The sequence below is a fragment of the Anticarsia gemmatalis genome, chromosome 12 (assembly GCF_050436995.1).
Source record: "Anticarsia gemmatalis isolate Benzon Research Colony breed Stoneville strain chromosome 12, ilAntGemm2 primary, whole genome shotgun sequence".
In the NCBI taxonomy this organism is placed as follows: domain Eukaryota; kingdom Metazoa; phylum Arthropoda; class Insecta; order Lepidoptera; family Erebidae; genus Anticarsia; species Anticarsia gemmatalis.
The window spans coordinates 9,931,842-9,944,550 of record NC_134756.1 but is presented as its reverse complement, the minus strand read 5'-3'; the positions used below and the strand labels follow the sequence as shown (position 1 = coordinate 9,944,550).

General features: G+C 34.3%; 1 protein-coding gene across 1 annotated transcript in view; it reads left to right on the top strand.

The window, feature by feature from the left end:
* LOC142977292 (uncharacterized) overlaps positions 1-12,709 on the top strand; it is a 56,266-nt gene that overhangs the window by 28,974 nt on the left and 14,583 nt on the right. The window contains exon 2 of the mRNA XM_076121104.1: positions 9,215-10,280. Coding sequence (XP_075977219.1) covers positions 9,236-10,280 — 1,045 coding nt within the window. The 5' untranslated portion in view covers positions 9,215-9,235. The remainder of the gene's footprint in view (positions 1-9,214; positions 10,281-12,709) is intronic.

Genomic DNA, 12,709 nt, shown 5'->3' with positions numbered 1-12,709 from the left:
TCTTTGAAGATCCAAAGTATAACTCTGAAGTAGAGATAAATTCCGAATTAATCCATAAAACAATAAACTCTCTGATGATGGACCGTCGCTGGACACATCAGTATATTACACTCAAGCACATAAATCATGTCTACACAGTATTTCAAGTGTAATTGTACGAAATCTGTGTATCGGTCGAGCAGGCCCGTTTATTTATGCGATACAGTGGGTGACGTGGGTTCCTGTTGCGCGACAGGTTGACGGGTCACATCGGCAGACCACTCGGGGACCATTATTTGGCAAAGTAAACGTTTAGTCTATAAACGTTTACTTTGCCAGGTTAATTTTACATGCGGTTGAAAATTTTGGTGACATATTTTTTGCATTATTAATTTATGCGTTGTTTTGATGCAAAATGAAAATCGTATTTCACTTTTGTTACACAAATAACGTGCATAAAATGATTTTTGAAAATAAATTCTTATTGAATTTCGAAACACGTCCCATTAAAAAGTAGGTTTTCGTTACCGTAGTAGCCTCATGGCGATTTTAATTGCTTATTTGTACAATATTCTTTCTCTTAAATTTTAACCCCGCAGTAAGTAGTCAGGAAATAACGATAATATATGATACACAATAGAATAATAATATTATATTGTTGAAATGCAAAACCAGTGCTACAACCACCTACACAGAAGCTACGCCGTAGCAAATACCTACGGACGCTACGCCAACGTAGCAGGTCTTACGCTTGCTGGAATTATATTTCGATCGCGATGAACTAATTGCATTTATGTAAACCTTGTTTCAGAATAATCTAAGTCAGAAAACAAGACTGTCTTGTTCTGTTGCCTTGAAACAGAAAGGGACAAATTATGTTTGAGATACAGTTACTTGAAATTCTAAACTTTGTTTTGGGTGCTGTGCAATATTTATTGTGTTTGTAAACTCTGAGCTCGGAGGAGTAATTAAATAACATTAAGTTGGTCATTTAGACATAGTTTCCTTCCCGGTTACAATTTAGGTGCTTGATATTAAAGCAAATGCGAAGTTCAGGTCTTGATGAACAGTTGTCTTAAATTAGAGCGTAATACATCGTCTTCAATACATTTAATCATTAATATCGAATGGTCCGAAATCAGACATAGATATATGTTTTATTCCTTTCAATTTATTACAAAATAAAATAAAGATATATAATGTATAAATGACCATAGTAAACTTTCGTGATAAAACTAAAAATAATTGCCACATTAACTTCTACGGTACTTTTTGTGCTTGACACCAAATTATTTCTAACAAATAGTTACGCTTAAAATAACAAATCCCCCGAATATTTTGTCCCAATAAATCCGAACAACTAACGCATGGGTTTTCCCATTTTCCTACCTGTTAAAGCTAAATAAGAAACCGATATGAGCAATATTAATAAAAGCAGGGACACATCGTAACGTTATATTGTATTGCTGGCAATAAACGTTTGGCCAATAAACGGAATTTGTATGACAACTCGAAAAGGACAGTCATTATTGCTACGTGATAGAACGTATGGGGATATTTTAATTATCAGGGTAAAAATTATTATGTTTGGTTTTTAGCCTTTTAGGTTTTGACGTTTTTGTAAAACATGGGTTTTAAAATAAAAATGTTTATAGAATCATTTTATATAATTGCTGATCTGATTATGCTACAATATGCAGACATTAATGAAAAAATATCATATATCTTGCACTTAGTAAACCTTTACTGTGTTACAAAAGTCTCTACATTAGAAATAGTCGTAACCACAAAAACTTATTTAACCTAGCGAATGTGAAAACGTATAAATTATTTAGTTTGACACAAAATCGTTCGTAAACTACTTATTATAGCTGCAGAACTAATTTCTGTCAATATTTAAAGCCAAAAACTCTTAAAAGTATGCCCAAACGAGAAAATATATGCAGATTAACCTTTCAAGCGAGTAATTCACAAAGTCAATATACCTGAGGCAGGCAAACTTAGTGTAATATTGCACGCCGAAGGTGTGACGAAGTTCTAAGGTGATACAAGCAAGTTGAGAATTAATATCAAAAGGGTACGAGCGGAGATTTTGTAACGATATTAGCTGGAGTAATGTTCGAAGATGATGGAATTAAAGTTCGTGAGGCGTGTGCATACAAAGTTTTGTAAATAGTTTTCAAAGTCAGCTACCTTATTGGTGAAAGCCTGTCGTCTCTTAAATACAATTTTCGAAAAGAATATAGTAGTTGGTTATGTAATAGTAGTAAAGGTCAGCCTTTAGGCCATGTGTCCGAATTCTTTACAGAATTTCAATTTATCTAAAAATTGTCGCAAAATAATAAAAGTTGTGAAAGTCAGCTACCATAATGTTCATGTGCCTGACCAGCATTTTACCTACAATATCATTTTTTTAATAAGAAAAGGGTATTCTTGAGTAGCTGTCTTACTGCGTGAACTTGGTAAAAAGTTACACGTAATAACGTGTAACTTATAATCAACCTTCGTGTTGTGTACGCCTATAAAATAATCAACCGATTTTAATGTTAAACTTTAATAATATTTCAATAGATAATTACTTTTTGTAGTACATTACAACATTAGTGAAAGAGACAAAATAGCACATCGCAGATACGAACCAAAGAGTTTAAATTTAACATTTATTTGCCACAAATGCTTTTGTTATAGGTAAATACGAGTACACAACTTACATTTATAATATACGCAATAATAATAACCGTATACTGTTCACAAAATTTCATGCAATTTAATAATATATACTGTTCATAATTACAATGTATTTTCAATAGAGATGCGTATTTAATCTATACTAATATTATAAAGCTAAAGAATTTGTTTGTTTGATTGTTTGTTTGAACGCGCTAATCTCAGGAACTACTGATCTGATTTGAAAAATTATTTCAGTGTTAGATTGCCTATTTATTGAGGAAGGCTATAGGCTATATATCATCACGCTACAACCAATAGGAGCGAAGTAGCAACGAGAAATGTTACAAAAACGGGGAAAATTATGACGCATTCTCTGTTATGTGACGCAAGCGAAGTTGCGCGGGTCAGCTATTAATATATAACAGCATACAGTGTAGCAGTTATTTGAACAAAGGACGTAAGTTTGATTCGTATTGTTAGATGTGACTGTTCGTGTCGATCACCGTGGAAATGGGACGAGGTTATAAATGTTTCGATACTTTGTTGTTATAATTACTTTGATTACAGTGTCGTAGATATTCTAAAAGTTTAATTAGGTTTTTTTATTCATTAAGGACATTTTTTGTACAATTCTTGATTACTAGAATATTTTGTTAGAAATCTTCGACATTGAAATTATTTCGTAAATTAAATCTCATTATAAAACAAATAACAGTAAAGTATAAAAACAAAAATACGCATAAAATTGTTGCATAAATCGAAATATTACAATAACGGAAATATTTGCAATTGTATTTTTTTGACTTATAATATAAATAAAATTATTTATGCGTTATATACATATATATCAGTAAATGGCACAATACATTTTCGTCATAATAAAAGCTAGCAAGAAAATCATTAAATATGTTTGTATCATCAAAACTAAGTGACAAAACACTAAGCTTTAAAACACAAAGTACTTTATCCCACTATATTCTCGTTAACAAATCACAGTCTATTTTAGGAGGCATTACGGTGTATAATGAAACACGTTTCATAAACTAGCGAGAAACAGTTACCGAACGATATTAGGATTCCCAAAATTTTCGTCAACACCACGACATATTCTTGGAACGTTAACCAATATTCGTAAAATGAATATTGTATTACTCCCGATCGATTTATAATTGCTGGTCTACAGAGGCCTTGCTCTGATTATGTTTTACTTGCTTAGTGACAAAAAGTTGGTCATTGTACGATTTACAAGTATAAGTCTTTTGTGAAATTGCTCCTAACTTGAAGAAAAAGAGAGGCTTGACTCTATTACATTAGAAAATATAATAAATAATAAATAAATTTAACCCATTACTGTCCCACTGCTGGGCAAGGGTCTCCTCCCGTAATGACGGAGGGGTTAGGCCTTGAGTCCACCACGCTGGCCAAGTGCGGGTTGGGGACTTAGCATGCCCTCAATAAATGTATTAAACAAATTTTTAGGCATGCAAGGTTTCCTCACGATGTTTTCCTTCACCGTTGGAGCATGTGATAATTATTTCTAATACACACATAACTTTGAAAAGTTATTGGTGTGTTGCCTCAGATTCGAACCTGCGACCACTAGCGTGGGAGGTGCCAACTTAAACCACTCGGCTATGAAAAATATAGAAAAAATAGCTATTGTCCGCGACTTCGTCTGCGAGGTTTGTGACTTAGGACAGAATTTTCATACAAACTTTTATCACCTATTTTGTCCCCTTGGCGGTAGAATTGATCAAAATTTTTATTAACGGATGCCTACGTCATAACAATTACCTGCATGCCAACTTTCAGCCGATGCGTCCAGTGGTTTGGGCTGTGCGTTGCTATATCACTATGTCAGTCAGTCAGTCATCTTTGAGTTATATTTTAGGTAGCCATGATTCAGGCTGCCTGTCCATTGTCGGGGCTTAGACTGAGGTGCAAGGAAATGGAAAAGTATTAGTCAATAAGAATGCACAAAATCTCCGCTGCTCTTCAGCGGTTCAATTCGATACGTTATTATTTCTTCGTTTCTCCGCGCCGCAGTCTTGCTCCTTTAATAGTCAGGCAGCCAATGAGTTTGGCCTTGAGTTTACTATGCTAACCAATTTGCATCCTTCAAGAAGTGTTAGCAAGCTCCTCAGTGGGGTTTTCCTTGCTTCTAATTCAAATAATAATTATTTCTAACACGCATGTATCGTCGAAAAACCATTAGAGGCATACATTAAAATTTAGTATATAATTCGAAATATATTTATGAATTTGATTTCCTTATCAAACTACGGATCTTTGATTTCACAAAGTTGAGTAAATCCTTTTTATTTCTCAATATTACATCACATTTTTAAAGTAAATACTATTCAAAATGACCACAAAATTGGTTCTAAATTGTTTCACTAATACGTTTATAACCTCCCCTGGGTGTATTCAATGACAAAACGGATTAAGTGCCAACATCCACTATCACGGGCTGTCGAAAGAAATTGCCACTCAATTGGTCCGATATAACCGTACCCTGGAGACCTTAAAAAGTAATAAATATGTATTGAAACTATAATGCTGTTTTACGATAATGTTAACACATTTTACTGAGAATTGGGGCTACAAGTTGTAACTAAATAAATAATAAAAATGATATTACAAATTGCTCGATTTATAGGTGTCCTGGTTTAATTTTCTTTGGCTTAACTTTTTTGACTAAGAAATAACTAGACATATGAGACCTTCTATACCTTTCAAAATCATAATTGCAGGTGTAGTTCAGTTTAGCAGTCTAGAACTATAAAGAATAAAAATAAAAAATACATACAAAAATAATGCCTCTAACGATACTAAATACGTTTGCCTATAAAACTTTTATAACGTTAAATAAGTAAAAAAAAAATAGTAGATTGTCAACATCATTATTTTTGTAAGACGATATCTAGAGCTTATTATAAGCCAAGTTCAAAAACCGTTTCATTTAGTATCCATTATTCCCGCTCATGTTATTTTCTTCCTAAAAGCATTCTTAATACAATACAGCAAACGGAGTCAGACAGATCCGATTTCCGCAACACAAAAATCCTTGATAAAAACCTCTCATCGCACTTAAAAATGCATTTTAAAGCGCACTACTTTTAATCCGCTTGCGAAAGTTTAATAGCAACTTTATAGTTTTTAAAATCCTCCAAGCTAAACGGACTAACTGCAAAGGGCGTCAGTGTTGGTACAGCCACGAGCTAATACATGTATACACTCACATTTTCAAAGTTACTTTTACGTATGGATGCGTCGCTATAATTTAACTGAGATGACAGTTACTGTATTTTTTTATATATTTAGTAAGAATCAGTACGTTTCCAGAAGCACAATTCTCTACCACTATTGACTAACCATTTAGCTATGATAAATGTTGTATAAAAATTTGATTAGTGCCTGTGGCGGGTGTAGTTTTACAGTACATTTTAAATGTCAAACTCTCGATATTTGAATCTACCGATTGGAGAGAATCGCTTTACGCTTCCACCGATAAGAAGTTATCGAAAATGTGTCTTTTTTCTACTTTTTGCTTGTAACTATACTTGTATTTGCTTTTGTTAGCTATAATACAAATATTGTATTAACGTGAATTGATTAGGATTACCGTTTTAGACATTTACGTTTTAGGCATCGTTATACGAGCTTTCACCTGCGACTTCGTCCGCGTGAGGTTTCCGTAGCAAAAAAGTATCATATTCATGAATCTAGATTAATTTCAATTAAATCCGTCAAAAACCTAAGGAGATGTATACAAACTTTCATCCCCCATTTTATCCCTTTAAGGGTGGAATTTATCAAAATCTTTCTTAGAGAATGTTTACGTCATAACATCTATCTGCGTGCCAAATTTCATGTCCAGTGGTTTGGGCTGTGCGTTGATAGATCACTATGTCAGTCACTCAGCCTTAATTACTTCGCACATAATGCCAAACCTTGTGGAGGCTTTACTATTCTTCTTTCTTTGATTTTATTTAAAATTCGTTTATTCTGGATAATATTAAATAAGTCTCTTTTAACAAGCACGAAATGTATACAATGCAACACAATGTATTTGACTATAAAAAATCGTATACATAGTTTGTATACCATAGAAGTACAAACTCGGATTCCTTTTTCTTTGTATATTGTCAATCATAATATATTCCGTATATTAGAGAAGTAGAGTTTCCATTAATATACGTAACTATGTACCCATAAATATATTTTATATACCTAAAGCTTTCTGAATAAATAACCCAAACGATAGTAAGACCGCATTAAATTCTTAGCAATAAATCTTTCGTACCAGTTACCGTAGATTTTATTTTATAAAAAGAATGAAAGATGCTTTTTCTTTCTTTACTTTGGTGTGTCAGTGGCATGGTCAATTTAGTTTTGTGGCTCTGGTCAGTTTGTTTGGTACTGGGTGCTTTTTTATAGAACCGTTTTTTCATCGACTTCCATTTTGATGATTTTGACAGACTCTCCCTCTCCAAAAATGGCTTAATTATTTCTAACTAGCTGACCCGCGCAACTTCGCTTGCGTCACATAAGAGAGAATGGGTCAGAATGTTCCATGTTTTTGTAACACTTTTTACTGTTACCTCTTCTGCTCCTATTGGTCATAGCGTGATGATATAAAATATGCTTTTTTTTCACGAAAAATATTCTCAAAATTATTTATATCTCTTAGTATAACGAAGTCGCGCTAAGGCATATCCGCCATTAAAACAGTTGCCATGGCAACGGAATTTTGTTAATTCAATGTCATTATAATATTGATTTCTCGCGACTTCGTTGAATTTTCTGAATTTTCCCGGGAAATGCGTCATTTTCCCGGGGTAAAAAGTAGCCTGTCCTTTCTCGGGTATCAAAATATCTCCATACCAAATTTCATGCAAATTGGTTCAGTAGTTTAGACGTGATTGAGTAGCAGACAGACAGACAGACAGACAGAGTTACTTTCGCATTTATAATATTAGTATGGATATAATGATATCAGATGACCAATAATTATCTCTGATTTAGGAGCTTTTATTTGCCTCAAATTGGTTATTTAAATGAATATTGACTTCTTACGCATATATTATATTTTGAAGTGTACAAGCGATTTGGTTTAATTACTTATAATAAATAATATACTTATAATAAACTAATACTAATAAACATACTTAGCCGGCCCTTGGCTGTTTATGTTTAAACCATAAAGAAAACAAATGCCGTGCCATGTAACTATAAATTATAAAAACAACTAAAAGTAAATAAACGTCTTTAGAATTTTAGTAAAACACGATACAACCTCAAAACTAATTAATTTTTAAATGTGTCGAAATAGCGTAAACGAAACGTATGTTAGTTTCAAAAGGCCTAAAGTTAAAAACCTAAAACAAACTTGAAAGTTTTTTAAGAGAGGAAAAATATAAAGTAAAATACGGCTGCCCAACTTCTATTTCAATTTAATTAGGTTAAAATTTCGTTAATGGCAGAATTTTTTCACCATGTCGTGACCTGTTATGTGTGAAACCGAATATTAGGGATATTTATGGGCCTCATATATCAAAAGGGCGACCTGCGCCCTTCGTGGGATACCTATGTTCGAAAAGGAAAAAATATTTGGGCTTTTTTCGGCCAAAGTACATTGTAATTACTGTATCACAATATATGCTATTTTGAGGGCTCGGCTGTGTACGTATCGATTGGCTATTAGGACGGGGCGTGTTTATTACGTACAGACGACATGTGTTTGTTTTACATACATTTGTTTTAAAGATAGATAGATAGACTTTCCAATACTCTATAACAACACAGATGTTATAGAGTATTGGAAAGTCCTCTTGTTGTATCGAATAAATTAGCAACGTCTTATCCACAACAATTGTTTTTAAAATGTGAAAGACGATTTACAAAGTTTTATTTACATAAAATAATATCTAAGTAAACTAGAATTCGGCAAAAATGTACGACAAAAAGTATATTAAGATGAACAAAATTTATGCTCAAAGAATATAAAAGTATACGTACTATCTATGTGTTCGACAGTTCGTTTGTACTTAAGTATCAAACACGGCTCTTGAGCTGTCAAGATCAGATTCATATTGTAAAACTTTCAGAATAATGTGCCGGCAGAATTAAATAGTACTCCAAGTTGGCTCCCAGCTAGCTACCATAAATCTTCTCCATTATGTATAGTTTTATTATAATTTTAGCCTTTCTCACACCACTCTCAAGATTTATGTCCCAAGATAAGTCACTGATATACTTAACTACTTTTTTCTATTGTTTTCAGACATTATGAAACTAACTTTACCGACTATCAGATTACTTATAAAACACTATTCTTTATCTTAACCTATAAAACTATGGCACTTAAGAAAGCTTTCAAACACTATTATTACCTCAGTATTATCATATCTCGGCAATATATTACCAACTACGCCTTCTCTTCCAATAATGTCAAAAGAATAATTTTCTACATAAAAAATAACTTTTATAATAATCGAAGTAGAAAGTTGGGGATTAGATAACGTAATCTCGGGAAACTCAAAGGGTGTTTAATTTGTTCCAGATATCGAGTTTCGGGAGGAGAATGGAGCAAATCACAAAATACTTGATCATCATCGCGTCACTGATGACAGTGAAGCTTACTGTGACTGAGAGCAAGAATGACACCAAGCCGAAAATGGAGAGGCTTTATTACTCTCCTGTCTTTATCAACGTGTGCGATATTGCCGACCGACGATCTAAAGTGCACTGCTATTGTGACAGTAACAAGCCAAAAATGGCAACAAGAGCGGACTGCTGGGTATTTAGTGGCGGCATCACCGAGGAGGATCTAATTTGGCCGAGTTTCTCGTCTCAATCCGAAATAGAGCATCTAATGTTCAACGTCAGATCGGATGACGCGCTATCATTCATACCGGCGAAGGCAATAATAAGACTGGACAAACTTAAACATATCTCTATACAATTTGGAACCATCAAAAGAATCCCACCGTACGCTTTCACGAATTCATCAACGATCAGACAGATTGTTTTGAAATCGAACAAGATTACCATTTTGGAGAAACACTCATTCTCTCAAATGATGATGTTATCAAATCTTAGTTTAGATGAAAATCAAATATCAGAATTAAAGAGAGACGTGTTCTTCGGATTGCCAAATTTACACGTGCTTCACTTATCAAACAACAACTTGAGTTTAATACATGAAGGTTGCTTCAAGCACTTGAACAACTTGATTGAACTCAATTTAGACTTTAATTACATATCAGTAGTGACAAGAGAAATGTTGGAGGGACTTGAGAATCTTTCTCGATTAAATTTGAGAAACAATAAATTGACTATGGTTGGTAATTTAGCGTTCAGTGAACTGTGGGGGCTGAAGGAGCTAATGCTCGATAATAATGCAATAGAGTACATATCAGAGCGTGCATTCGGCGGCCTCACGCAACTGAGGAAATTGACGCTATCCGGTAATAAGCTGACTACGTTTTACGAAGACATATTGGAGGACATTAGAAGTCTAGTCGTTCTAGACTTGCGGTACAATTTGCTCGAAGTGATATCGTATGAAACAGTTCGACCGGTGGTGGAGAATGACAAAGCTGCTTCAACTGCAGTTTATTTGGAAGGTAAGTTAGAACTTTCTTTATTTATGACCTTAATACCGGCTATTAAACTGAATATACGGCCGGTTACATCATACGACTCTCGATTTGGAAGCCGCCGACGCGTATGGGGTTTTTGAATATTTTATTTCCTGCATATCTTTGAACGTAAAAATCCTATTATAGTCGTCGAGCGTCTTTTATTTTTTTGGCAATTTATCATATTGAATACGCAAAACACGTGTAAGAGTTTATGTATTGAAGGTATTATGATTTTAATTTGTATAATATCTTAAGTAAATTTTGGGAAAACGGAGAGATCGTGTAGAGTATAATAGCGAGTATTATTATAATAATCATACACCCACTAAAAGATTATATCTTTACTAGTAGGAATATTCAAGAGTAACAATTAAATAATATTTCCCGCCCCTTATAGGCGATTGGTGAATACTTGTTTAGTTCAATGTCGTCATTAGCTACATTTATTTTTGGCAGTTCCAGAGGATTAAATAATAATTGCCGCTGGGTACAAAGAAATGGAATTGTTGTTAGGACTAAATATAAATACACGAGGAGCTCGTGGCTTAGTTAACAACAGCCGCGCGGATCGATCTCTGAGGTTAAGCCATGCTTGCCGAGGTTGATTTGTGGATGGGTGACCATCTTATACATATCGAGTTCCTCCGTGTTTCGGAAGGCACGTTAAATTGTGGGTCCCGGCTGTCATTTTCGAAGATCTTTGACAGTCGTTAACAGTAGTCAGAAGCTTGAAAGTCTGACAACCAGTCTTACCGAAGGGTATCGTGTTATCCCGGGTAACCGGGTTGCGGAGGTCAGATAGGCAGTCGCTCCATGTAAAACACTGATATTCAGCTGCATCCGGTGAGACTGGAAGCCGACTCCAACATAGTTTGGAAGAAAGGCTAAGCTGATATACTAAATATAAATACACGTATTTGTAGTATATTCTTCAAGAACTGAGAATGTATGGGTGAAAATGGGAGATCAATGTAGCTATAAATTTCACTGTCACGAGGCGGGATAAAATCAATACGAAAACCTTTCTACTACTATTTTTTTATGAGTGATAGTTTTTACCATTTTGTGATAGGTAATGTAAAGTGACAGCGGCTAGCCCTTTTTGATTTAGACTAATTGACTAAGTCGTTTTAATTTATCGAAGTTAGATGAACTTTCGTGTTTTTCGGTAATACCTAGGTATTTGTTTCCCTAAAAAGTTGAGGTCGCCTAAAGAATTTCATTAACGCGAAGCCACGTAAACTAAGTCGAGAATTTGATTTCGAATCTAGGTTTCTCTTTTAGGAAATAAACAATGAAACAGATTAAATTATGTACAGTATTTTGAATATTTCGAACAGAATTGTATTTAATGAAAATTGACTAGCCGACTAACTGAGATAAAATAAACAGCTATTTTTGTAAAATAACTCATGTCTGACCTTAAGTTTTTTTTTCCATAGCAAACAAATAGACAGACTGCATAAGATTATTATATAGGTATCTTAGATGTAATATAAACTAATTCATATGAATATATCTAACATGTATTGAAATTATACTACAATGATAGACATACATCTGAAGCATTGGTTCCACAAAGGCGTCTAGTTTGAAATAATAATAGGCAAAGGTACCTTTGTGCTCTCAACCATATTTTATATCTATTTAGTGTAGGTACGTGTGCCTAGTGTAACTTATAACTACCAATTCAATTTCGTAAGGGTCGGCCCCTGATCTGCGTGGTCATCGAAATCGTGTGAGCTCTAAAGGCTATGTCGGCACCGCAAACGACCTGAATCAATTATTGATTCTATTTTAGGAACTTTTAAAAGGAAAATCTACCTTTCAAATAAAGATACAATGTTAAACGTATTTATTCTACAAACAAACATTTTATTCCCCAAATTTATTCTAACAGGTACCCTAAATTATCTTGTAAGCCAACAAAGTACAAAAAGAAGCAGGTAACGTTTCGGTCGTGGCGGTTAGAGCCACGTAGGCGCAGCCCTCCGTAAATTAAGACCTGGAATTTCCACGTGAGATGTTTAGTACTTTTCCAAGTTTCGGCGTATGTAGGGAAGTTTAACTCGCCTCTACGTTAACCCAATTGTAAGCGAGCCCAACAAAAGCGGTACCGTTCAAAATTCAGTCGTTATTCGTAACAGAGTTGTCGCAAAAAATACCATGAAAAAACGTATCTGTAACGACGTGTACACAGCTCTCGAGCCATCAACGGAGCCGAATATATCGGCCAGTGACACTTGCAAACGACACTTATATCTCAATCTCGTTTGATATACAATTTCGGCGCTCGGAAAGATACACAAATCCTTTTATTTCTTGCGTTTCATAGACATCGCGTACGTAAATCACCTTCCCACCGTTGGCAGGATTGCACCTATATTTTGCCGAGCGACCCGATAAATTTG